The sequence below is a fragment of the Sporothrix schenckii genome (assembly GCF_000961545.1).
Source record: "Sporothrix schenckii 1099-18 chromosome Unknown Cont38, whole genome shotgun sequence".
Classification (NCBI taxonomy): Eukaryota; Fungi; Ascomycota; class Sordariomycetes; order Ophiostomatales; family Ophiostomataceae; genus Sporothrix; species Sporothrix schenckii.
Window position 1 is genome coordinate 417,049 of NW_015971139.1, and position 25,972 is coordinate 443,020.

General features: G+C 58.1%; 9 protein-coding genes across 9 annotated transcripts; 4 read left to right on the top strand and 5 right to left on the bottom strand.

Annotated features, from left to right (window-relative positions):
- Nucleotides 1–297: 297 nt before the first annotated feature.
- On the bottom strand, nucleotides 298–4,953 carry SPSK_05819 (het-s domain containing protein; the record flags this gene model as incomplete). Its single annotated transcript, XM_016732530.1, has 1 exon — nucleotides 298–4,953. One exon carries the CDS (start codon nucleotides 4,951–4,953, stop codon nucleotides 298–300), a length of 4,656 nt encoding a protein of 1,551 aa, XP_016591844.1.
- Nucleotides 4,954–6,941: 1,988 nt separating this feature from the next.
- SPSK_06143 (MFS transporter) lies at nucleotides 6,942–8,713 on the top strand (the record flags this gene model as incomplete). The annotated part of the gene is made up of 2 exons (XM_016732850.1): nucleotides 6,942–7,334; nucleotides 7,406–8,713. 2 exons carry the CDS (start codon nucleotides 6,942–6,944, stop codon nucleotides 8,711–8,713), a joined length of 1,701 nt encoding a protein of 566 aa, XP_016591845.1.
- An 808-nt stretch (nucleotides 8,714–9,521) lies between these two features.
- Nucleotides 9,522–10,226, top strand: SPSK_06604 (maleylacetoacetate isomerase; the record flags this gene model as incomplete). The annotated part of the gene is made up of 1 exon (XM_016733306.1): nucleotides 9,522–10,226. The coding sequence occupies one exon, from the start codon at nucleotides 9,522–9,524 to the stop codon at nucleotides 10,224–10,226; it is 705 nt and encodes a 234-aa protein (XP_016591846.1).
- A 167-nt stretch (nucleotides 10,227–10,393) lies between these two features.
- Nucleotides 10,394–11,179, bottom strand: SPSK_06565 (uncharacterized protein; the record flags this gene model as incomplete). Its single annotated transcript, XM_016733267.1, has 1 exon — nucleotides 10,394–11,179. One exon carries the CDS (start codon nucleotides 11,177–11,179, stop codon nucleotides 10,394–10,396), a length of 786 nt encoding a protein of 261 aa, XP_016591847.1.
- Nucleotides 11,180–11,355: 176 nt separating this feature from the next.
- Nucleotides 11,356–13,818, bottom strand: SPSK_05970 (uncharacterized protein; the record flags this gene model as incomplete). Its single annotated transcript, XM_016732678.1, has 5 exons — nucleotides 11,356–11,802; nucleotides 11,991–12,485; nucleotides 12,566–12,948; nucleotides 13,011–13,667; nucleotides 13,731–13,818. 5 exons carry the CDS (start codon nucleotides 13,816–13,818, stop codon nucleotides 11,356–11,358), a joined length of 2,070 nt encoding a protein of 689 aa, XP_016591848.1.
- A 695-nt stretch (nucleotides 13,819–14,513) lies between these two features.
- SPSK_06429 (arsenite-transporting ATPase) lies at nucleotides 14,514–15,584 on the top strand (the record flags this gene model as incomplete). The annotated part of the gene is made up of 1 exon (XM_016733135.1): nucleotides 14,514–15,584. One exon carries the CDS (start codon nucleotides 14,514–14,516, stop codon nucleotides 15,582–15,584), a length of 1,071 nt encoding a protein of 356 aa, XP_016591849.1.
- A 555-nt stretch (nucleotides 15,585–16,139) lies between these two features.
- Nucleotides 16,140–17,897, bottom strand: SPSK_06152 (solute carrier family 25 (mitochondrial folate transporter), member 32; the record flags this gene model as incomplete). Its single annotated transcript, XM_016732859.1, has 1 exon — nucleotides 16,140–17,897. One exon carries the CDS (start codon nucleotides 17,895–17,897, stop codon nucleotides 16,140–16,142), a length of 1,758 nt encoding a protein of 585 aa, XP_016591850.1.
- A 4,344-nt stretch (nucleotides 17,898–22,241) lies between these two features.
- SPSK_06071 (uncharacterized protein) lies at nucleotides 22,242–24,199 on the top strand (the record flags this gene model as incomplete). Its single annotated transcript, XM_016732779.1, has 2 exons — nucleotides 22,242–22,550; nucleotides 22,691–24,199. 2 exons carry the CDS (start codon nucleotides 22,242–22,244, stop codon nucleotides 24,197–24,199), a joined length of 1,818 nt encoding a protein of 605 aa, XP_016591851.1.
- Nucleotides 24,200–25,377: 1,178 nt separating this feature from the next.
- Nucleotides 25,378–25,899, bottom strand: SPSK_06687 (uncharacterized protein; the record flags this gene model as incomplete). Its single annotated transcript, XM_016733388.1, has 2 exons — nucleotides 25,378–25,659; nucleotides 25,756–25,899. The coding sequence occupies 2 exons, from the start codon at nucleotides 25,897–25,899 to the stop codon at nucleotides 25,378–25,380; spliced, it is 426 nt and encodes a 141-aa protein (XP_016591852.1).
- Between the last annotated feature and the right edge of the window lie 73 nt (nucleotides 25,900–25,972).

Here is a 25,972-nt window from a genome sequence, read left to right on the forward strand (position 1 = left end):
AACGAGTTGTTTTTTACACTTCAGTCTATTATACGTGAATGTGCAGGTGTGTAAAAAATATTGTCAAAGAAGATCGTTCAAGCTATATAAAGTTTTGATTCTAAAGCCAAGAGCTCCCTGCCAGGTACCCAAACTCGGTACCAAATCCAGTTGCATACGCCGTGTGGATACAAAATCAACTTGCCTTGCCCGTGGTATCAATGCGCTATAACCGAAAAGAGACAAAGAGAAAACACACAAAAAGAAAAGATACAAATCGTGTCGTGGCCGTTGCACGGCGTGGCGTCCGTTGTCCCCCTAGCAGGGCGCCTGCACGTCTTTGCTGCTGTCCAGGCGCACCTTGCCCATGCTGCCCACCATCTCCATGATCTTGGTCGACTCCTGCCACCGCGGGTTCTGGCTGTCGACCGCACCCGGGTTGCTGCTGGTCCGGCTGCTGCGGCTGATGGCACTGCCCGCGACCGTCACCACGTCGCTATCCTGGAACCCTTCGTCGACCGGGTCCAGGGGCACCATGTCGTGTTCGTGTTGGTGTTCGCGTTCGCCCTGCAGGATCGGCACGTCGGGCGACGGCTCCGTCGGCCAGGACTCGTGCAGGCTGAGCGACGACGTTCTGAGGGACGTGTTGAGCGTCGGGCGGCCCGAGCCGCTGGCCATACCTTGGCTGCTGTACGCCGCAGCACCGGCGCCGCCACCACCGCGCATGCTGTTGTTCGCGTACGTCGCGGTCGAGACGTTGGGCAACGCCGCCGTCTCCTTGGTGCGCCGCTCCTCGGGGTCCATAATCTTGACAATGGCGTCGCCGCCCGGCAGGCGCACTTCGCCGGCCTCGAGCGTCTCGGCAATGTCGAGCAGCAGCACGTCCATGGGACACAGGTAGGCGACGCGCTTGCGCGCGCTCCACGCCAGGACGTGCCCGCAGAGGCGGCCGTGCTCGCGCTCGACGATCCATGCGCCGCTGTCGCCGGGGATGCCAATGGGCGAGGGCGAGGGGGAGCGGGGGGTCGTCTGCGCGTGGCGCGCGCTCGACGACGGCCCGCCCGCGGCCGCAATCTGGTACGTGTGCGACGGCGACGTGCGCCCGTAGATCTTGACCGACGTAATGGTCGGCAGGATGCGGCCGGTCTGCAGGCCGGACGTGCGCGCGATGCACTGCACGTCCAGGCCCGGAAGCGCCGACGCGGGTGCCACGGTCGTCGGCCGCAGGATGCCCGAGGACGACACGTCCGACAGGGCGGGCGCGGCCTCGCCGCCGAGAGGCAGGTGCGGAATCGAATTGGCGGGCGGCTGGCGGTCCTCCTTGAATTCAAAGAGGGCCCAGTCAATCTCGTGCACGAGGCCGTGCTCGTCGACGCGACGGCGCACACCGCTCGACGCATACACGTCCCCGAGGCCGCAGGAATCCAGGTGGTCGTCGTCCTGCGTCGCCTCGTCGGGATAAAAGTTGCCGTCAACGTCGTCGAGCGCGGGCTGCGTGACAATGTAGCCCTCACCATAGCCGGGCTCGACGCCGGGCGTGTCGCCGGGCTCGTCCGTCTCGTCGTCCGCCTTGGCAGCGTAGTCGTCATCGTCGTCGCGTTGGCGGCGGCGGCGTGGGTCGTCGTAGTCCTCGTTGTCGCTGTCCGACCACTCGCTCGTAATGTCGGACTCGGACACGGCCGAGCTCGTGTCGCTAAATTCGCAGGCATAGTCGTCTTCGTCTTCGTCGTCGTCGTCGACGTCGACGTCGACGTCGCTGCCGCCGCTCGAGTGGGCAGCGCCGGAGCCGCCGCCCTTTTGCATGTCGGCGTACCAGTCCAAAACAGACTGCCCGAGTTCTTCAATCTGCTCATCCTCGCCCTCGCCCTCGCCGGCCGCGTCGGCCGTCGTCGCGGCCGCAGCGGCGGGTGCAACCGCAGCGCCACCACTGCTACGCAGGGCCTTTTGGCCTTCACGGGCCGCCGCCTCCTTCGACGCGTCCGGGTCGTCCAGCATGTGGTGCACAGTCATGCCGAACGGCTTGTCGTCGACAAGGACCAGGCCGCCAAAGCTGACGGGCGGCAGGTGCCGGTCGCCGATCCAGGCGCCAATGCTGGCGCCGTTCTCGGGCTTCTGCTGGAACTGGGTGTTGGCCGCCGAGGCGCTGCTGTAGTGAATATCGGCGCCGCTACGCTTCACGACATCGCTGTCGGCGCCCGCGCCACGAGGGCCGCTGCCGCTGCTCGTATCCTTGCGCGACCGCATCACGCGGCCGGTGCACACCTTGAGGCCGACGCTGTTGGTGCCTTCAAACACGTTGGCCATCTTGCGCTTCAGGATGCTGCGCACCTTGGACACGGACGTGCAGACGACGACGACGGTGGGGCGGGTGTTGCGCAGCGAGTCGCCGACGGACTCGAGAGAAATCTCGACGGATTCGGGGTGGCTGCGGTAAAAGTGGCGCAGGACGTAGTTGATCTGCGGCATGAGGTACGTGTGCCACTTCTCGACGACATCCGCAGGCAGAGCAACCTGCGGATACAGCCGCATGCGCTTCTTCTCAGCAGGAGCAGGTGCAGGTGCAGATGGCTGCGTGGCCACATGGCCCGCATGCGACATGTGCGACATGGCGCCGGGTGCTGCAGACCCGGCGGTCGCAGCAGACGGGTGCCGCGGCAGCGCAAAGCCCAGCGGGCTCGTAGTGGCACCACCGGCGCCGCTCGTCTTGGGTGGCACGGGCGGCGGCTTCGCGTCGCTAAACGACTCATCAGGGAAGCGGTCCCGCTGCGGCATGGAAAGAAGGCTGCGATGGGTGCGCATGGCGGGCGGCTGCGATGGCGTCGTGAGAGGTGCCGGGTGCGGCGAAGACATCTTGGGTGGCGGCATCGGTGGCGCCGAGTGCGAGTGGACGAGGGTGGGTGGCGTGAACGGCGTCTGCGCCGGCGTCGGCATCGGCGTGGTCGAGGAGCTCGTCGTAGACTTGGCGACGGAGGACGAAACAAGGTCGTCGTCCCCGCCCAAATCGTTGCGCAGACGCTCCTCGAGCTTGGCCACATCGTCGAGGACGCAGCAGGCCTCGAGGTAGCTGCTGGCGCGCACCTGCAAGCGGGCCAGGTGGGACTCGCCGGCGGCCTTGCCGGCCGAGACGACGAGCTCCATGGCCGTCCAGCAGGTCTGCACGGCCTTCATGTAGAGCGTGCCGCACTGCGTGGACAGCTGGTCGAGCACGGCCTCGGACACCATGGCAGAGTCCTGGTGGGGCACGAGGTTCTCGAGGCGCGTCCACATGCCAATGGACAGCAGGAGCATGGCCAGCGAGTACAGGTCAAACACGCGTGGGTCGGCGTCGACAATAGGCGGCGCGCCCGGCGCAAAGGAAATAGGGTTCAGCGGGTGCTGGTGCAGGCGCGAGCTGCGGCGCTTAATGTCGCTGCGGCTCGCGGGGTTGGGCGTATCGGGAAACAGGTCAAAGGAGGACACCACAGGTCTGCGGATGTCGACCTGGGACACGTCGGCGGAGGGCAGGCCGGCGTCGGGGTTGGTGACACGGCCAAAGAGGATGCTCGAGTCGACCAGGTTGCCGTGAGCAATGCCCTTAGCATGCAGCTCAAAGACGGCGTTGGCCAGGTTGGCGGCGAGGCGGAACTTGGCCTCGAGTTTCGGCTCGACGCCGGGGCTGCCGAGCAGGTCGCCGAGTGAGTAGAGGCACGATCGCATCATGGCAGGCGACTGCGAGGCGGTCTGGGGTGAGGCGATGGCGTGGAAGCCGGGCGGGAACTGGTAGACCAGCCCCAGGCGCGAGTGGTCCATGTCCTCAAAGTAGCCCAGCAGGCGCGGGTTGCCGCTGATATGGCTGGCCTCGCCCTGCAGACCCGCGGACAGCTTCTCGAAGCGGGCCATGGAGGGCATGATGCCGGTGGACGAGTAGACGGGGTCGAAGTAGGCGTATTCGAGCAGCAGGGGCGCGTAGGATTGGCCCACGGGGCGGTGGACGAGGTCGGCGTACGCCTGCTTGTTCATGAAGACAACCTCGCGGGCCTTGGGGTCCTCGGGCGGGCGGGTGCCGGACTCGATGCTGGTGAGCATGGCCGAGTCGATCTGCTGGGGCACGAGCATGCGCGACGACTCAAACAGCTTGGCCTCGTCGCTCGTCAGTTGCTGCATCATCGTCGAGGGCGACTGGCCCTGCTGCTGCAGGTGGCGCTGCAGGGCCTGTTGCATGGAGAGCTGCTTGGGTGATGAGGGAGACCAGGACGCCGACGTGACGAGTGCCAGCTTGTTGCCCGGGGTCCCCAGAATGGGAGCGTTGCTGTTGTTGTTGTTGCTGCTGCTGTGGATGTTGCTGCTGCTGTGGATGTTGCCGCTGACGGGGCTGTGATGCGTGGGAACGCTGCCGGGGCCGCCGGGGTGCTTGACATCACTCCCGAGGCCGCTGCCACCACCACCGCCACCGCCACCCGTGGCCGCCGACGACCGCGTGCGAGACAAGTCATAGAGAGTGTCAATCGACACGGTCAGGTCGCGCACTAGGTCGGCAAAGCGTGCCTTGTCCCAGGTGACAATGGGCAGCTTGCGGTCGCGGTCGGCGGACAGCTCGGCGGCCTTGCTGTCGCCGCCGCCCACGTTTCCACCGCTTCCGGCAGCCCCGCTGCCCACCAGACGCTTGGAGCTCAGCCACAGCGGCTCGACCTCGGCAAGGGTCTCCTTGATCGTCGACATGATGCTGCTGACGACTTCGCTCAGGCCGGCGCGCGACAGCGACGAGTCGATCAGGACCTCGGACGACTGGCTGGGGTCGGACCATTCGAGGCCCCAGCTGACGAGGCGGTCTTTCTGGATGCGCAGCTTGCGGTGGAGGGCCTTGATCTCGGGGTCCTCGGCATTCTGGACGGGCTCCTTGACAAAGTCGGACGACTTCTTGGTGTCGTTGTAGAGTCGGCTCAGTCGGCGCTGGAACGGCAGCTGCAGGCCGGGGAGTGGGAAGTAGGAATCCATGGCGGATGCAGAACTAGGAAGGTCGGAGAGGGACGAGAGAGGGGGCGACAGCCAACAAAGGGCCCTCGCGGGGAATCGAGAGGGGCCTCTCTCAATTGCTGGATGTCGATCGATGTCGTGACAATCGTGAAAATGCAATGTCGGATTATTCGGGCAGCTGCGTACAGGGACGCGTTCGTTTTATGCGCTCGACGTCGACACGAGTATTCGATGTTCGTTTAGATGTCGTCGAAGCAAAGAATGGCGATGTTTGTGTTGAGAGAGGATGCAAGATGCAGACGAGCGAATCTGGCGATGCAAAGGATAATGAGGGTGGTAGTACGACGCCCGCCTAACTGGTGTGGGCAGGCAGCGAGTTAAGCCCCAGTAGCGCGGGATTTAGTGGAAGGAGGCCTGAATGGGAGGTGCCTGAAGTCACCTGACGGGGTCCCTGCAGCAAATCGGCCCTCTTCTTACAGCATCAACAAGCACTAAATCACTCGACCAACAGCACCACAGGCGCGTCGGGTTTCAGTGTCTCGCTGCGGTCCTCGCCGAGTCCAGAATTTATTTGGCTGCCTTGTCTGACATCGCCTGTCGTGGTTGATGACTTTCCTGTCGATGGCACCTTTGTTCTAAGAAAAGCTGCTGCCTTGCACCAAGAATAGGAATGCGCTAGTCCCGTTATGGCCGCGCATTGCCACACCGTCGTCGACACGGTAGTTACATCGTATTTACACTGTTTTAGCACTGTATAGCTGGACAGTCCATGATCGCCTATATGCATATTGTCTGATACCGCTCTAGGCAAACTTCTTACTGGTGTGCTCTGCCTCAACCTCCGTCTCCGTGTCCCTTCTGGCACAACAACTTGGCCCATATTGCTTTCTGCTACTCGGCTAACACGAAGAGCCAACACAACTGCATGAATAGCCGTATAAAGGGGTCACTCAATTTGCGGTGTTGTGCTGTTTCGAGCAGTAAATGGTGCATCCCTCCCTTTTCTAAATTGATCACGGCTGGTGAGGCAGACAGCGCCTGGCAGGAACAGCCGAGCATGCGTATATATACAGAGGGACCTCAGAACAAACTCGAGTCGTTGAATACCGTCAAAATATAGTGCTATACGGAGGAGGCATTTCGTGCAGCCAGTCGCGTGGCTCTTCTCGGGCAGTCCGTGCGGCAGGTGACACGTCCTTTGCTCTTTCCGTTCCTACGCTTCACATTCGCACAATCATGTTCCTTCCCCGACTTGGTGTTGATAAAGTAGTAGCCAACAGGCCGCTGTGTATGAGTTGGGCTTTGTATCGTGGGTCCTGCAAAGACCGGAAGACCCCATTTGCCTCACTCTCGTCTCCAATGAACCGCGCGGCATCCCCACCAGTCGCTGTGCCGAACTTCCATGTGAGATCGTGAGAAAGACGGCAGACGATGCGCCGTTAGGACAGCGAGATTAATTGATGTCGCCCTTCACCTCGCCCACCGTCTCATTCGTCTTAATTAACTACAGGAGCCCCTATTCGGTTTTCCGCCTGTTCGTCTTCCGACTTCCGTTGTCCGCCCTGCGGTAGTCACCTATCCCAGTGGATGCCTCTGCCTGGGCAAGGTCCCTGACGTATTGTTCTGAATTACTTCGCCATGTACTTTGTCAGGGCTTCCCCCCAGTCGGTGGTCCCTGAGATTTAATTATCGCTTGTCCTGACTGTCGATATTTAGCCTGTTGCGCCATCTCCATCCTCTTGGCTTCTGTGCTGCCCCACGATGATTTCACTATGTCTTGGCTTCCACTGTTGTATTGGTTGACAAAAGGACCCTGCCGGAATCTATCCCTTGGAATCCCATGCCCAGACTGAAATAACATCCCTTTCCCATCCACCTTTGCCAAAACCCTAACCCTCGACCTTTTCAAGCCTTGAACGCCGCACAAGGTTCAACATGGGACCGCACACTTGGCCATTGAGGTGTCGCAAAACAAGAGCATAAACATCACGCCCACCCAACCTGCCACGATGGCGTTTCGGCCACACGGACGACGGCAGCAGCCTGGCATGGAAGCCATCATCGAGACGGTGTCCGACCGGGCATCCATTGCAGCAGTGGACGCCATCGCCCCCGAAACGGAACACGAGCCGAAGTCGGCACGACGTGATAGATCCTTCGGCAGCGAGCCACCCTTACTGTCACCATCACAACAGCAACACTGTCAAACGTCACATTTATCAGCCTTGAGCCGGAAAGCTGAGCGACGGCTTGTCTGGAAGCTCGACCTCTGCATCCTACCCATCTTCCTGGTTGTCTTTCTGGTTTCGACGCTCGACCGCATCAGCATGAGCAATGCAAAGGCCATGGGCCTCATGGGGGACCTCTCACTCACAGTACAAAAGTACAACATTGCTTATTATGTGTGTCTACCGGGTTCCCCATGTACAGGACGAAAAGTGAAGGAACGGCCACTAACACGCCCTTCATGCAGATCTGTTTTGCGGCACTCGTCATCTTCGGGGTCCCCAGTAGCCTCCTGCTCTGCAGAAGCCGGCGTCCGTCCTGGTACCTCGGCGCCATGACGGTTTGCTGGGGCGTCGCCAACTTGTGCGCCGGTTTCGTCCAGACGTACCACGGGCTCGTCGCTGTGCGGTTTGTGCTCGGCATTTTCGAGGCCGGCCTCCAGCCAGGTGTGATTTACATCACGTCCCTGTACTACACACGCCGCGAGTACCAGACGCGTCTGAGCCTTCTCTTCTGCGGCCACGTTGCTGCGTCCGCCTTTGGTCCGCTCATGGCCTACGCCATCGGCAAGGGCATCGCAGGCGCCCAGACCGTCAGCCCGAAAAACAGCACCACCGACGTTGTGAGCAGCATTGCGCCCAACGGCTTCAAGGGATGGCGTTGGGTTTTTATTGTCGAGGGGTCGGTGACGGCTGCCATCGGCCTGGTAGCCTGTTTCCTTGTCGTCGACGAGCCCAACCGCTGCCGCTACCTCTCGGCCGAAGAACGGCGTCTCGTCCAGCAGCGCGTGGCCGAAGACCGTGGTAGCGGGTCAGCGGTCGGGTCTGGGTCTACGGTTGACACGTTTACCATGGACCGCCTCGACCGCCGTGCTGTCCTGCGCTCCCTCGCCGACTACAAGATCTGGCTCGGCGCCCTCGTCGCCGTCGGCACGGGCACCACGGCCTACAGCACGTCCATGTTCATGCCCAGCATCCTGCACGACTTTGGCTACAAGGCACGCGACGTCAAGATCCACACCCTGCCCGTCTACGCTGTCGCCGCCGTCTTCATGGTCGCTGTGTCCTGGCTCGCCGACCGCCTGCGCCTACGCTACGCCCTCATCATGGCCGCCACCATTGTCGCCACCATTGGCTACTGCATGCTGCTCGACGAGACGTGGATGAACCGCGAGGCCAAGTACGGCGCCTCGTTCCTGATTAGCATCGGCGGCTATGCGGCGCTGCCGCTGGCCTATGGCTGGCTCGTCGAGAACCTGGCCGGCCGCTGGAAACGCGCGTTCGGTGTCGGCGTCCAGAGCGCGCTGGGCAACATGGCAGGCGTCGTGGCGTCCACCATCTACCGGCGAGAAGAAAGCCCGACGTATGTGACGGGCTACGGCGTGGCACTCGGGTTCTTGTGGATTGGTGCCGCCGCGGCAACGGCTCTGGCGTATTTCATGTGGGTGGAGAACCGGCGACGACAACTCGGTCAGCGGGCGTACCGGCTGGACCGACGGCCCGAGGACGTGGCGAACCTGGGCGACGACCATCCCGGGTTCCGGTATAACATATAAGAGTTTGTGGTGGCTGCCATGAAGAGCGGCTTGTATATATCATATATTTAAATAAAGTAGTCTTTGGATCCGATCTTGTCGTGTCTCGAAATGTGAATTGTTATGTATAAACTAAATTCTCGTCACATTTCGCCTCATGTATCGGCAGCTTCTTTCTTTGTCTTCTTCTTTATTTTGAATCTTTGAATGCAGAGGACAAAAACGTTGGCAAATAAAATGCCGGAAAACAAGTACAACCTTGTCCATCCTATCATTCAAAGCGACTTCGGCTCCGCCGGTTGAGGCCCGGGACATCCCTCGCTCGTTCCTCGTCGATTTTCTCGCTCACAGTTTCGGCACGGCTCCCTCCATTGTCATTTCGCGAGCAGCACATGTTAATATCATGCGATGCCACCATACAAATGAGTCAACACGACATATTTCGGCTCGACTGGTTCGCACTTGCCATATGAGCTCCCACCATGAGAGCCACAAGCACATGCGGCCCCGCTACCGTTAGTGCGCCCTTGCAATGCTGGATGGTGTCATTGGGCGTGTGCTATCGCGGGGTGTGTTAGCGCAACTGCCTTGACTGGGTTGCGTCAGTGAGATGCGCCTTCCTTCGCATCAACGGCAACGGCAAGAAAGCCGATCCGGCTGCTTTTGGAAAGAGCATCCTCTCTGGCTTCCCCCGCTGTCTTCCGAGCCACTCGACCCTTTTCCCATTTCCCATTTCCATATATTTCCACAGCTTCAAAGGTCATCGTTTCCAGTCACCGTGATCTTCTAGAACATCACCCGTCTCCGAACGCCAACACCATCAATCAACATGACGAAGCTCACGCTGTACGGTTACTACAGGTCGTCGTGCACCACGCGGCTGCGGATCGCACTGGCGCTCAAAAAGATTGAGCACACGACTGTGGTTGTCGACTTTTTCAACAAGGAGCACCGCGGCGCCGCGTACACCGCCATCAACCCGAACCAGTCGCTGCCGACGCTGGCAGCCGAAATCGAGGGATCCGGCGGCGGCACGCCCGTCTACATTACGCAGTCGGTGGCCGCTCTCGAGTTTCTCGAGGAAGCCTTCCCGGACAATGCCGTGCCGCTGCTGCCCAAGAACCCCGCCGACCGCGCACGTGTGCGCAGCCTCGTCGAGATTGTTGTGGCGGATCTGCAGCCGCGGCAAGCGAACCACACGCTCGAGAAGCTGGGCAACGACCTGGGTGCCGACGGCGACCAGAAGACCAAGTGGGCGTACGACTGGAGCGTCAGAGAGCTGCGGGCGTACGAGACGCTTGTGACGGCAGGGGGCGCGAACGGCGGGCCGCCTGGCAAATACTCGGTGGGCGACACGGTGACGCTGGCGGACGTGTGTCTGGTGCCGGCGATCCAGAACGCGGTGGAACGGTGGGGCGTGGACCTGGAGAAGGAGTTCCCGGTGCTGGCGAAGATCTTTGGCAACTTGACGGCGCTGCCGGAGGTGCAGGGCGCGCACTGGAGCAAGCAGCCGGACGCACCCAAGGATGCGTAACCGATGCGCTGGCAGATGGGTGGCCCTTGAGGCTTTGCATCTCAATACGCGCGAGACGGAACACACCATATGGCAAATATCACAAAGACGATCTCAGTATGAAGAAATTGATGTCATATTCAAACTGTTGCGGTACATTCTATTCTACCCCTTGGAATCGTCCCCGACTAAAACTCCCGGCCGTGGAAGAGCTCGCCCTTGCCGTGGCTCTTGGCAAAGTGGTACAGGTCCGACTGCCAAACCTTGGCGGCAGCCTTGACAGCGTCGAACCCGGACGCCGAGGCCTGTACGGCCTGCAAGTCGGCCTCGCGCGCGCCGGCATCGGTCGAGAACTCGTGAATGGCCAGCCATGTCGGCCGCGTGGGCGGCGGTGCGTCCGTCGACGACAGGCCCTTGAAGCGCCGCGACTGGTCGTTGGACCGCGCATACTTGAGCTCGTAGCGGGTCGTGCGCAGGTAGCCCGGCAGCCTGGCGGCCAGGGCGGGCAGGTAGGCCGTCTTGTACCACGCATGGAGGCCGGCAGCATCCGACGTCTCGATCTGCTCGGCCACCAGCGACTTGGCCAATCCCTTGCCTTTGGTGCCGTTGGTGCCGTTGGCCGTCGGGTCGGCGACCTGGACAATGTTGTAGTAGCCGACGTCAAACGAGGCCAGATCGTAGCACAGCTTGGAGCCGGGCAGCAAGTCGCTGGTGACGCGGATGGCCTTGAACTCGTCGGTGCGCAGAAAGGCAATGTCCTCGAGCGGGTAGATGGACAGGTAGGGCAGCGGGGCTGTGGCGAGCTGGTCGTGCTTCCAGCGAATGGCCGAGTCGACGCCGGTGGTCTCGATGACCTCGGCAATGTGGTCGGTGTCGTACCAGTGCATGAAGGCGTCCTCGGTCATGATATCGGGCCGGGTGATGCGCGACTGCACAAAGAGCAGGCCGGGGCCCTTGATGTCGCCTGTATCCATGGGGGGGCTGTTGAGCGCTGTATGGTGTGTGTATGTCGTGTCGCATGAGATGGTTTCAAGGTGGTGATGTCACGAGTTGTCAAGTCGAGGTGTCAACCTCTTCCCCAACCTATGGACATTGCGAGCATGCCAAGGATACTTATATCGTAATTACATTTCCTGTTTACTTGCGCCGATCAAGAGAGTCGGACAACCAAAGAGGGCCAAAGACGGGGAAGCGCAACGCCAATAAACGAACCCCCTCGCTCGACGGAAATGCATCTCCATGAAAGCCACCAAAACCCTTCAGAGCTGACCTTCCAAGCAGCTAGCACCAGCCTGCCCCAGAACGCCCCAGCGCCATCCCCGCTTTCTTCTCTCGTGCGCGCTCGGTGGTCGGGGATAGCTTTACGCGGTTGGGAGCGCCTTTGGCGGTTTCTGATGATCTCTCCTGGTATGTCTCCTGGCCTTTGCTTGCCATCCATTAAACGCGTCAGGAAGATCCGCCCGGAAACACCAACAACGTCTAGCCTTCTGCCTTTCAGGATCAGACCAGCGTCCTGCCCTTCCCGGAGTGTCTTATCCCGAGTTCCCGACCATCTGTTGCAGTGTTGCATGTAGACTCGTGGGAAGTACTCGAAAGACTGTTTGTCGTGCTCGAGGAAGAAACCAACGCCAGGATTGCTTACATTATAAACAGTTTCAGGAATGAGGTAAGCGAAGGTAAGCGAAGAATACGTGAGATTAATGCAAAAGAAAATATAAATAAACGAGGGATTATTTACGTTGGTCGCTCCCATTCACCTCTCACAAAGCATCAACCACTTCTTACCTCCTCTCTCTCGACATGCCTCTTCCTCTCCAAGGCCCGGCGCCGTCTGGTGCCGGCAAGTACGTCAAAATCACCATGTTCATCAAGAAGCTGCCCGACGTCTCCCAAGAGTTCTTTTCCGCCTACTGGGCCAACAACCACGTCGCGCCGGCCCTGCGCAGCAAGACGTTCCGCGAAAAGGTCCGTCGCTACAACCAGCAGCACATCACGGCCGAGAACCGCAAACAGGCGGCCACGTTTGGGCTGCCCGTGCTCGACTACGACGGCGTGGCCGAGTTCTGGGTCGACAGCCTGGACGACTGGATCAGCGTCGCAACGGACCCGGACCTGGCGGCGGCCGCCGATGGCGACGACAAGAATTTCATCGTGCAGCCGGTGCACGTCATGGTCAGCTACGACCACTTGGTTCTGGGCGGCGACGAGTGGAAGCCGCACGACGAGGTGGATTCCAGATTGTAGGCCATTGGAGGGAGGCTTGTATCCTGTCCTGTCTGTCTATAGCGTACATAATATCGACTTAATTTTTGTGTCCTGAGCTCTCATGTCGGTCATATCTCCCTCATGACGTCGCCCACAACACGCGCCGCCATGGCGCGCCGCTGGGCCGGCGTGAGCAGTTCCGACTGCAGCCGTGCTGCCTGCAACCGCTGTATCATGCTCTCCATAATGGCCGCCTGGTCCTTGTCTTCTTCGTCGTCGTCGTCCAGCTCCGCCGTTTGTTGTTGCCAGATGGCCTGCCGCAGCCCTGCAAAGTCGTCGCGGTCGAAGCCGAAATCAACGCTCTCCGGGTCGTCAAAGTTGATCTCGTCGTCCGACGCTGTACCGGGCAGTCGGACGTCCTGGAACGAACCGAACAGGTCGTTCTCGTCGCCCTCGCCATCGCCGACCAGTTCCCAGTCGTTGGCCTCCAGCGCCTCGAGTAGTCTCGGAATGCCGGTTTTTTCTACATTGTCAGTGTCTGTTGTAAGGACGAAAAAAAAGAGAGAAGAAGAAGGGAAAAAAAAAGGAAAAAAGACCTACCACCAAACTCGTTGGTAGCCTCTTGGCCCGGGGCCACGGCGACAAACTCCAACCCGGCAACCAGACATGCGTCGTCCCACACCTCCATTGTCTCCTCGTCGATGGGCTTCTGTGACACGCCTACCACGATGCCGACACCTTCAAAGTCCGCCAACATCTCTTCTTGATCTTCGTCTTCCTCTTGCAAGCTCACATCCACGACGGGCCCAAGACGTTGCACGAGCCTTGCGACGTGCTTGACGAGGTCGCGCTGCCGTGCAAAGGCCGACGGTTGCTGCACGTCGACCACCACCACCACGCCGCCCAGGGCCTCCCGCACTTCGCGCGCCTCGTCGGCCAGGAACGCATCAGCCCATTGTTCCGGTGTCGACGGGTCTTCCGAGGTGTCGTCTTTCGAGGCGTTTTTGTCTGTCGTCGTCGGGCCGTCCTCTGGCTCCTTCACCGCGTCGTTCGTCTCGTCAGGTTTGTCTTCTTCCTCCTTTGGATTGTCCTTTGCGTCCTCTGCCTCTGCCTCTGCCTCCGCCGGTGTCTGCCCAATGAGGTCCAGCCAGATGGGCACCTGCGCGTTGTAGTACGCCGTCTGTATCGCCAGCTCCTGTGTCGTGCCCGCCAGAGCGCCTGTACCGGCCGATGCCGCGGGGTATTCGCCGGTGAGGTCTAAACAATGAACTGTAAGAATCACTCAGCTATCAACAGCCCTGTTTGTTCATCACGACCTACCTTTGATGACTCGCGCGAGATGCTCTTGAGACTCCGCCAGTGCCACCGCCAGAATGCGGCGCGGGTTGCTTATTTCCGTCGGCGCCATTGTGATACGCTGTGGATGTCGAAAGAGCCAACGCTACTGTCCGTGTTGTAAAGTAATGCCGACGTTATTGAAGAAAGTGTTCTCCGTGGCGCGGACGGATAGGTGGCGGCAGAGGAAGGTGCGGCAGAAAGCATGGGCGGTGACGTCGCGCTATTGGCTGTGCCGCCAATCTTCAGCGCAGCTTCCTAAACTACGTAATGGTTCTACCAACGCCTCGGACTCTTCAGCATTCTGACAACACCCCAGCTTCTGTTTTCATGGCTCAAAGGGAGCTTCTCAAATATAAGAAAATTTAAGAAAAAACATAAGCTCTCGTAAGATTTCTTGTTTCCCAAATTAAACATCCAGATAATGGACGCCTTGGCGAACATAATCTGTTTGGTAACGGCAGCTTTGTGTTAGTGCTTGTGGTGGATCGCAACTTCCCCCTCCTTAGCCATTGCTCGTTGTTTTTTTGCTCTGCGGTTCTAGCCGCTTCGATGGGCAGTGGCGACCGAGACCGTCACCAAAACTGTCCCCACCAAAATCCGTGTCCTGTCGAGCTTCACGTTCATGACTTCGATCCTCCATCCACAGCTCAACACGACGATACACGCGCTGTACAAGTTTTTCTTCGGCGCCTTAAAGCTTCAAAACCCTCCTTCCGACACGTCCACCACCTTGTACCCATCAACAACCCCCCCACATCTCCCAGAATGGCTGCCGTGGTCAACCTCGACGACGACGACGTCATGGAGCCTACGCTCCAGTCCATCCTCGACCAACGCTCCCTCCGCTGGATCTTTGTCGGCGGCAAGGGCGGTGTCGGCAAGACCACCACCTCGTGCTCCCTCGCCATCCAGCTCGCCAAGGTCCGCCGCAGCGTCCTGCTCATCTCCACGGACCCCGCACACAACCTGTCCGACGCCTTTGCGCAAAAGTTTGGCAAGGACGCCCGCCTGATTGACGGATTCACCAACCTCAGCGCCATGGAGATTGACCCGAGCGCGGGTCTGCAGGACATGCTGGCCGGCATGAACGAGGATGGCAGTGGCGGCGGCGGCGGCGGCGCGGCGGCCGGCATGAACTCCATGGTCCAGGACCTGGCCCTGTCCATCCCCGGCATCGACGAGGCCATGTCCTTTGCCGAGGTCCTGAAGCAGGTCAAGTCGCTGTCGTACGAGACGATTGTCTTTGACACCGCCCCCACGGGCCACACGCTGCGCTTCCTGCAGTTCCCCACCGTCCTCGAAAAGGCCCTGGCCAAGATCAGCCAGCTGTCCGAGCAGTACGGGCCCCTCCTCAACGGCCTCATGGGCGCGGGCGGTGCCGGCGGCGGCGGCGCCCTGCCCAACGGCCAGAGCCTCTCGGGCATGATTGCCCAGCTCGAGTCGCTGCGCCAGACCATTTCCGAGGTCAACACCCAGTTCAAGGACGACGCGCTCACCACGTTTGTCTGCGTGTGCATCCCCGAGTTCTTGTCGCTCTACGAGACCGAGCGCATGATCCAGGAGCTCGCCAGCTACCAGATCGACACCCACTGCATCGTCGTCAACCAGCTGCTCTACCCCCGCAAAGGGTCGGCCTGCGAGCAGTGCGGCGCGCGCCGGCGCATGCAGAAAAAGTACCTCGACCAGATCGAGGAGCTGTACGACGACTTCAACGTGGTCAAGATGCCGCTGCTCGTCGAGGAGGTGCGCGGCAAGGAGAAGCTGGAAAAGTTTAGCGACATGCTGATCCACCCGTATGCGCCTCCAGACGTTGACGATGGCGACGAGAAGAACTAGGGACAGGATCACGAAGTAGTGGGCGACGGATAGGGGGAGCATTTGGCAGACCGGAGCATGAGTTATGAGCGTTGAAGAGACAAATATCTAGATACACCCACGAAACACGGGGAGATCATCAAAACCCCCAGTACACAAAAGATAAGAAAAGAGACTGCATTACGTGCTTGCATTTCTCGAGTCGTTTGATTCGCAATCGTTTGCGTCTATGGTGCTAGAAAGATGAGACTTGGTGAAAACATGACGGCATAAAACGACTGTGGCCATCGTTCCGTTACTCGGCTCGCAGATGTGAACAAAAAAACAAAGATGAGCAGAAAAACCAAATGAATAAATACATGACAAGATAGAAACACGAGTAGCCCGCCCAGTGTAGACATAGTACACGGTATCATCAATCCATCCGGAGATGATGTGAAAAAGATGCAGAAGAGGACTCTAGGAAAGGCAATGCAGATGCAAAGCACAACAGCCGCAAAGGAGACGGCAAAGAAAGCAAAAGGCGAAACTTTGCGAAAAAATCACAGTTCTATTTCTTTTTCGTCATGCCACCTTTTAACGGCCCTCGACGGTGTGCCGTGCGTCTTGCCGTGTCCGCTTAAGCGACCGCATGACGTACTCATACGTCAGCATCGTCACCGTCGCTGCAGGCACTGCGCGCATCATGTTGGTGCCCATCCCGGCATAGAATGCCCGCCATCCTTCTTCCTGCAGGATCGTCCGAAACGTCGTCACGATGCCCCGGTAGCGTGGCGCATCCTGTGCGCCTGCTGCACCGCCACCGGTCTGTGCGGCCGCCTTGGTGGCCTGCCGTCGTTGCGTCTGAAGCCGTGTCCGGATCACTTCATGCGGGTACGTCAGGCTGCTGGCCAGGACCTTGGACAGGATCGTGGCAGACAAGATGCCCAGCCAGTGCGCGGGCGCCTCGCCCTCGCTCGGCGACTCGCCCATGCCCCGCCCGGTGAACTGGGTCTTGAAGTACTCGTAGGCAGGAAACTGCACGGCGACGTGCGTCAGGCCCAGCAGCGCGGGGGTCAGGCCGGAGTAGAACGAGAGCACGCCCTCGGTCGTGTACATTTTGCGCGCGGCGTCGAGCGTCGACCGGTAGTGCCAGGGCGTCGAGATCGTGGGGCGGGAGGTCGGCGTGCCGCCTGTGGCGGGGGCGACGGTGCCTGGCGGGCCGCGCGGCATCTGTGACATGAGCCGCGTCTTGATCACCCAGATCGGGTTCGTCACAATCGTGCTGCTCGCGCCGGCCACGACGGATGACCAAAAGTTGATCACAAAGGTGTTTTCAATGTGGTACCGCTCGCTCATAACGCTCTTGCTCTTGTTGTAAACGGTAAACCACACGGCCCAGGTGGGCAGGTATCCCATGATAATGGGACCCAGGCCGCGGTACAGGCCACGGACACCCTCGTCGCGCCAGATGACCCGTGCGGTGCCGACCAGGCCATTGTATAGTCTGTGATGGCTCTGGCCGGCGGCTGCTGCGGCTGCCCCTGTGGCAGTGGCTTGGCGGTGCATGGCTGCAAATCCACCCTGCGCCTGCAGCTTCGTCTTGATCACGTCGAGCGGGCACGTAAACACGCCCGACGTAAACCCACCCACGGCGCCGGCCAGAGCATTGAACTGCGATTCCGATGCGCGGAGCGTCCAACGCTGGAAGGGCGTCAGCAGGTGCAAATTGGCTGCGTATGCAGAGGTTGGGTTGCCCGGCGTGTACGACGGGGGTGTCGTGGCAGACGAGGGCAGAGATTCGGAGGTAGGGGATGAGGCGGGTGGTGTCGGGACATTCTCGGCGCGGATGGCGGGAAGCTCGATTGGTAATGACGTGGGTGCGGCGGAGGAGATAACGTGAGAAGCGTCGACATGCGAAGGCAGGAAGCGCTCCGCAAACGGATGCGATGCCGGATGTGTAGTCGACGGGTCAGAGGAAGAAGGAGCATCTGGAGACGCGGGCGCAGCAGTGATCGGTTCCAAGACGGGTGGAACGGTATCGGAGGGAATCGGAGTGGATGAGATCGCCGTCGGCGCGGGTGTCGAAGGCGTTGCGGTGCTCGCTGTCGCACGGGCTGGCCTCACATCTCCATCGCTCCGCTTGGCAGGGGTTCCGGTGCTGTCCAACAAGGCTCGTGAGGTCGGCGGTATTGGCGGCGGCGATGCGGTGAAGCTCGCTGTCGCGGTGCTGCTATTACGGCTGCTATTGCTGCTGCTGTTGGTGTCGTTGTCGCTCCGACCTCCACCGCTCACATTGGCATCATGAATCCTATTCTCCTCGGCAGCACGGCCTCTCGGCACATGCCCCGACATCGGTGCGGTCCAACGGTCGCTTCACAGACTCTCCCTTATCACAGGAACAGCAACAAAGATGAGACCTATCCCGGGGTACCCGCCACCACCAAGAGCTGCTCCGTCGCCGTCCGTGAAGTCGGGTCGAAGGAGGAAGCGGCGGGAAGGAGCCGATGCGTCCCGCCGCTCTGGACGGCGTGTGTGTTCGTACGCTGCGCGGGTTGTAGCTCTTGTTTCAAGCTCTTCTCGCTGTCGGAAATCCCTGCGTTGTGCGTGGAGGCGGTGTTTGTGGCGTTGGGGAGCAGGAGCTTCGGGTTCGTGGGTCGAAACAATGTTACTGCCGGCGGAAACTGATTGGGGCAAAAGAGGGGGAAGCTGAAGGACGTTTGGTGTGGAGCGGGAAAAAAAATCAGAAATAAAATGTACTTGCACCAAAAAATCGCTGACGGCGCGGCAGATTGCTCTTTGGGGAAGGCGCGATGCGAAGAAGCTTTGGAGAAAGAAAACAGAGAAAGAGCGCAGTGAAAAGAAGTGGGAAGGAGAGAATGAGCAAAGAACGCCAGCCAAGGAAGAAGTAGGTGGAAGCGAAAGCGGACTAAAAAGCGAGAGGTTCAGTGGGAACAGGCCGAAAGGGAAAGCGGAGGCCCAGTCCTAGCACCACCACGCGGAAACTAGAGGGTAGTTTTCACGGTGAACAGGCGATGAAAGGAGAATGTTGATCCAAACTGCTGCAGCTTCGCCTTGGACTGCCGAGAGAGGATGCAAGTAGTAGACGAACGAACGGTGAAAACCAGCTGTTGGGCCGGAGCGGCCTTCTTCGCCGGGCCTTCCTTGGTTTCTAGTTTCCCGCGCTCGCTCTCTCACGTGGGTCCCGCGGTTGATGACAAAATACAACGCCCAGACAAGGTAGTGCCGAACCTGGCCGCTGACAGTTACCGTCTGCCGAATACGGGCAAGAGCAACGGACCGCAAAATGATGCAAAACCGGAAGCCAAAGAAAAAAGACTGACGATAAAATACGCAAACGACAGTTTCCTTCACGGTAACGATGGGAGAATGACACGAGCAGGTGAGCAATCAAAACCGCCTTCGGTTCGGGTCTGCTCCTGTGGAGCAGAGACAAACGCTCCGTATTACGCTTCATTTTACTTTACCTGGCCGTCGGAACATGCAGGAGGATGCAGGCGGAAGAGCAGACAGGGCCATTTGACATGTGGACTAGGAAACAGAATGCCTTTCTCGAAATATGAGTACCTAGAAGAAGGCGCTAGTTATCGGGAGAGGCTTGCGCGACTACCAAAACAATAGCGAGGCAGGGCTGGCACTCGGCATCTTGGTGGGGTAGGCACAGCATGCCATCATGGGCCCATTTCACAGTCACTTTTGTTTCGTCTAATAAGGCAATATGCGAGGGCAAACAGCTGTTGTCCAACCTCAATGAGCAATCACAGCTTACATTCCATGACTATGGAGGTTAAACACCTCTGTGAGATTCACCCAATGGAAATCAAAATGGGGCAGCATCTATTGTGTTAGGTTGCTAAGTTTTTTTGTCTTTTTTTAAAAAAAAAATCTCGTTAGATCCACGATTTAGTTATTTTTGAAAAGAAATGATAAAATTTATCAGAGAACACGAGAATAACCCAGCCGCAGAAGGAAGCGACACGGACGGGGCAGGGGTAGATGACTTGGAGTGACGTCCTGCTGTCAGCCTGCAAAGCAGAGCATGAAAGCCTCGGTGCTGGTTACGTCATTTTCACGCGGCGGCTCTCAAACTGGGTTCGAGCATTACTATTGACTTCACCCTTCCATATATGCAATGGCCAGGCTCGTAGGACCGAGCTCCTCAAGGCTACAAAGCTCAACAACCTACAGTAGATACATCGCGAAGAGGAGCACATTGACTTCCTGTCTGTGTTCTACGAAGCGATGTTCAAGGTAGCTTGAAAACGTGGGCCAATACCGTACTTACAACTACAGCACTCGACTACTTCCCTCTGATAAAGTGCAATCTGCTTTACGAACTAGCCAAAGTAGCTGTCAAGAATTATATGCCGTAACTGACGATGCATAAAGAGCTATGCGGGTTGCGTATCTGAAATGCTTGCAGGTTAGTAGTGTCAATATGTTCATCGATCCTTTATTCGCAAACATGCTGTCACAATAGTACGAAGCGTGTGCTGAAGCTATTGTCCTGCCCTAGCTGGGGACTTGAACTGAATTCAACTCATTTCAGCGTGCGCATAGGCGGGAGAGACAAACCGATAATGGGCTGGTTGCAACATTGTACACATCGTTGTGTTGAAGCGAGGCTTAACGACTTACTTGTTTCCGCCTCGGGGACCGAAGTAGACTGTGCTCCACCACGAAATATTCAGAGAAGCACACACAATCCGTATATGTTCTTCTACCGTGTCCAAACCCAAAGACAACTTTAAAACGGCATGCGATTGTAGCACGGGGCAGGAGCAAGCACGGCGTGGCTCAACTCATTGAGTCCTGTTGCACTGTATTTGGAGGCAAGGAATTCTGATGGCCCTTTCGGAAAGAACAATCGTTGCGTGTGCATGGAAACTCTGCCGAGGCACCTCAACTCGTTCTGTACAACATGCACTGATCGAGGGCCTGAACGGATGCGGATTTCAAAGGATGACCGTGTCTGTTGGATTGAGGCTTCTTGCGATTGCCTATGGTGTAGAAAATAGGTAAATGTAAATAGGTAGGGAAACTTGCGATCTATTTATCGTTTCTCAACTTCTAGCTCTCCAAGAAAGACAAAAATCCTTCTTGCAGAGTCATGCATACGTGTATATGTAGAGGACGACAGGGCTAGAGCTGTCACTGGGCGGACCGGTCGCCAAAGATCGGTGTGGGCCGAATTTTTGAAACGTGCTTTTCCCCTATTCAGCAGGGACGTGCTCGCCGTGCTCCGCCGCACAAAACTGAAACACAGACCTTGGCCTATTCAGGCCTTTCCCCCTTCTCTTCAACAAGGATTCAAGAAGTGACGCCCAAAAAAGAGGGGGATGTGGTATTGGAAGAGGGGCAGTATCGCCATCCTGGCCGTTAAAGAAGAACCGTTTCCGTTTTTAAGGCCTTTCCCTTTCCACGAAAAAGCAACACTGGGGCTGACACCCCTGGGCAATAATGCTGCCGCATAAGACTTTCGTCAGGACATTGTTGCTTGAATTGTTCGATGTGCTTTCGATCCTGGTGGTCGATCTACCAGGAAGGTGGCATCTAGAAGGCAGAAAGAAAGGACGGCGAGATCGAGAAACGAGATGGTAATTCGCCGGCAAAAGGAGCCGGAGGGCAGCTTGTCAGGGAGCCTAGCAAAGCAGTCGCGCACGTCGCCTCTTCTCTTTTGCCAAAATGAGGCCGAGACCGTGCCAAATCGCGCAGTCCGATATGCAGTTGCCTGGCCTGATGGATCTGCCTTATGACAGACCGTCTGGTCGTCCTTGCTTGGAGCGTGATGCGTCTTTTGCCGTCGCCGAGCATTTAGCAGAGGGCGATCGATTTTGCTTTCTTGTGCTGTCTGCATGTGGCCGGCTCTCGCGAAGGAATGAGAGGTTGTCATGTAAACAAGCCGCTCTGGCTAGTGTCCCTGTATGGGCTGAGCTTATGCAGGCACCACATGCATGTACATGCCTGCTCTTATTGCACAGAATCCACACCCATGCATGTTTCGTCGACTAGAAGAAGAGAGAGGGTATGGGAAAAAGACGCGACTCAGCGAGGCAAAAACACGTCTGAAAGGATGACACGTCCCAAGGATACAAAATACTTTGAAAAGGGCAAGTGCGAGGCGCCGTTTTAAAGGGGCAGGGGCTCTGTCCCTTGACATGACCCCTCCTTCCCTTCACAGTAGCCTGGCCTGTAACAACAAACGGTCAACAAAACAAACACAGATCAGCCTCCGCACCTTCCTCCGTATTCTTGTTTATCGCGGAGACTCACAGACGACACCACATGCCCCCTTGCTTAGCGCACACGCAGCTGTTGCCAGTCTTGGCCCCCGTCCTTCCTTCATATTTTCCTCTTTCGTCCCCTGTCGCTCTTTCTCTGCTCTTTTTTCCTTCCATTCTTCCTTTTCCTACAACTCGTTACATTTTGTTTTGGTTCCCTTGTTCCTTCCTGATTAGTCCCTTGTCTGCCGTTCAAACTTCGGACCTTCCACAATATAAACTACCAGACGAGTCCTGCCTCGTTGTTTCCTTCTTTTCTTGAACCTCGCTCACTACTTACAAATCCCGATTGCTGTCGCATTTCGATATTTTCGACCTCTACTAGAGTTTTCCCTCTCAGCTACCTCACTCTCACAAGCCGCTCCAAATTCGCTCACCTACGCGTGTCTTCTTCACCATGGCTCTCCAAACTGTGTACCAGCAGTTCCTGGGTGCCCCGAACTCGGCCAACCTGACAGCCGACGCGTCCTTGTACTACATAACCACATCCACCTCTATCCACGGCAGCACCGAGATCATCAAGCACTTTGCCACTCTGCGCAAGCAGCTCAAGAAGAACAAGGAGGCCGTTCTGAGCTCCGTGGAGTCGGCAAACGGTCTGGCCCTCGAGATCGACACTGCTCTGGAGTTCATCACCAGTGGTGGACCTTATCTGCCACGACTGGACGACAACTTCTTGTCTGACCGCAAGGTGTATTTGCCAGTTGTACGTGACCAGAAAAACCCGCGGCTACATGCTTTTCGGCGACCCCTCCCTTTGGAATCTTTGAATGTGCCTACAGGCTCGTCCGCCTGTACGATGCATCTGAAATGCTAACCGGAGATTTTGCTTGTCTCGTGCGATAGACCCACTTTGTTTCATTCGATGCTCAAGGCAAGATTTCACAAATCCGCCAGTCCTGGGACCAGGGCGCACTGCTGAAGCAGATTGATGTGATTGGCAAGTCCGGACGCAACTGGCCCATCAGCGATGGCACCGAGCAGGTTAAGACGATCGCCTCGGCTATCGCTGCCAACAGCGGCAGCCAGGAGAGCGCGGCCGCGGCTGGCGCCAATACCGATCTGCCTGTTCGGCCACGCGGAAACTCTGCTCTTCGTGATCCTCACGCCTCCTTGGAGCTCTTCGCGTCGCGGGAACAGATGGAGACGCTGCCTGCTGCCGTCGTATCGCCTTACGCGGGTGTGCGACCTAAGCAGCGCGACGTGACTGACATTCTCAACGACAACCCGCCAGACGAGGAGACCGCCGCTAATGCCGTTGTGTCTCCCTACGCTGGCCGCCGCCCGCACCAGCGGTCTTTCGCCGATATTCTGGGCGACGAGGATGGCGAGGAGGAAGAGGGCGATCCTGCGGGCGATTCACCGAGCAGAGGACGTAGCGTTGGGAGCCGCGCGCGGTCGCAGTCACCAACAAAGGCGATCGCGCCCAAGGCCGGCTCGAGCAAGAACTACCAGCCCGTGCGCCTGTTTGAGGCCGACGAGGCTGCCGCTGCTGCTCTCGATGCCAACTCCCCCGAGGGTCAGCGCTTCTACCGGCCCAACCCCAAGCGCTACGACCACTTCGATTTCGCCGACGGTTCCGACCCGCAGGATGCCCCCAAGGCCGGCACGGCTTTCGATGCGCTCCCTAGAACGAAGCACAACAGCCAGTGGTCCTTTGAGGATTTCGCGACGCCGCAGAAGCCGCCTTCCCGGGTGACACGTGGCCAGGAAGTGCGCCACTTTGGTATCGAGAACGACGACTTCCCCGAGACGCCCTCGGCTGCCTCTCGGAAACCTGCGCAGCTGAAGCCCCGCCGCGACGCCGAGACACACTTTGAATTCCAGGATGATGGGGAACCGTCTGGCGAGCCCCGGGCGACTGGTAAGCCGCGTGGCGCAGGTCAAAACGACGGCCTGGGTCTGTACAAGAACAACCTCTACAAGGAGGACGGAACGGCACCAACACCTGCCCCGGCTCGCGCGCTGGGCAACATCACCAACCTCAAGGACCGTTCCAAGATTTTTGAGGCCCATTTCGTTATGGCGGATGAGCAGCCTGCGGCCAGTGACGCTGCTGAGCCGGCCGGTATCAGCGACGACCGCAAGAAGGCGGTACAGATGATGGAGTCGCACTGGGGCGCGGAGTTTGACGATGCGGAAGACGCACAGAAGGAGAATGTCTCGATTCCTGGCACCCACGTGTCCGGAAAGGCTGGCGACCAGCGCGGCATCCAGGTCGGCGGCGACGGCATGGGTGGCAAGAAGTCGGGCCGCAGCTGGAGCTTTGGCGGCGAGGATGACGAGGCCGCGCCCGCAGTACCGGGCAAGAAGCCGAACAAGGCCACGCAGGCCAGCGACTTTTGGAACTTTTAAAAGATGACGGTTGCGCCTTTCCTTACAGCGTGGCCTTTTTGCAATGTTTCCTTTGTCGCCTTATTTTGATGACGAATTTACATGTCTACAGATGTTTTTATGACCCAAAGGCCTATACTGCTTTTCCACCCGACTGTTCTCTTCTATTTTACCCTTCCAAAATTGTTTCATTTTGTTTCAATACCATGGACGTTTGAGACCAATTCCCCTACATTATACTGCAGATTGATGTATTACCAAAAGAAGCTCATCAAACACGATTTTTGACAAGACAAAAGCACCCTGGCCAAAAGAAACGAGGCAATCAAAGTGGTTTATGCTTGCAGTCCCGTGCGCCTGGAGTCACTGAGAGACGGATTAGGCAGAAATCAAAGTGATTAAACGTTTGAAAACCTGAACCCAAAGCGTCACTTGAAATAAACCCTGGTTTGGTTGGATACACAATGCACAAGCAACATTTGCGATTGTGGTTACAACCGAGTTTAGTAAATACATCGAAGCAGTTGTAGACAGGTGCCAGAAAGGTGGCGTCCATCAGTCTGCACGTAATACTTGGTTGTCCTTGTTCCCCGTTGGAAAAGACTCAGGCGGGACGGTGACTGTTTTCTGGCCCCTGGCAGGTAATCTCCTGGCACTGGTATGACGAAGCCTGTTGAGCCCCAGCCAATGGGGTCATAGCAAAGGCTGCCTCGTCCCCTCTTCCCCTTACTCCACTCTTTCTTTCTGCCCTTCGTTCCTTCTATTTCCCACCCACACCTTTCCAAACACGCGCGCCCAACATTTGAGAAACGGCAGGCGCGCACCGCGTCGAGCCCTCAATAGAAAATAAATCGATTTACTTTGTTGACGCGGGAAGGCACGGGGCACTCGTCATTTTGGGGTTGGGGCCGCACCTGCCTGTCCAACCAATTTTGGTGCTAATTTGCAGCCACACTCGTCTGCCTTCCTTGTGCATTCTATGAATTACTGGTTTGCGCATTTCTTGACACCTGCGACGTTCTTCCTTGGTCATCCTCTCCTTTTTGTTTCTTTTCCTTACGGCTCTGCATCCTCACTTGCGCGACCAAAACGCGACCAAAGTAGACGACGTCCAACGCAACGAATTCACGACCGGATAACGACCTAAAGGGGGGCACGCACTTTTAGGGGCGGTGCCTGCATACCGCCTGCGTGTCCTTTCATCTCTCCATTTTGGAGTCTCGTTTCTCAACATTTTCCACAACGACGAACCTCGAAAGCCACTCGCGATTTATCCCGGCGCCGACAAACGTGAAGACGACGAGAATCTGGTGCAGGATCTGTTTGCGACGCGACTGGGACGGCTTGGCACCTTGGTAAACACGGTGGGGAGAACGGCCGGTGTTCATCCATTTTGCAGCGGTGCCGTGTTCATGCGCCGAGTCCCCCAAGCCGTGCACGAGTGAATACCCGATCGGACCGACGATTTGCGCGCACCGCGACTTTCAGCGACGACCGCCGTGACTGAGTGTGCCCGATATTTCCGCATATTATCCACTCGCGACCCGCAACGCCCTTTTCTGCGCCCCGACCCGTACTTTGCGCTCCGACGCGGCGTTGGCCACCGCGCCAGAGAGACATGTGCTGCAGCCACCAGCTGTTGCCTGCTCTTCTACCGTGCCGGGACTGCCCACTGCACGCTCTTGTTGACGTGTAGCGGCGGCACCCGTTTTCTTGTTCATTTTGTGTGACGAGGAGACCAGTGGCGACGCGAAACAAGACCTTTGAGGGCGCAGTCAGATTATTAGTGGGGTT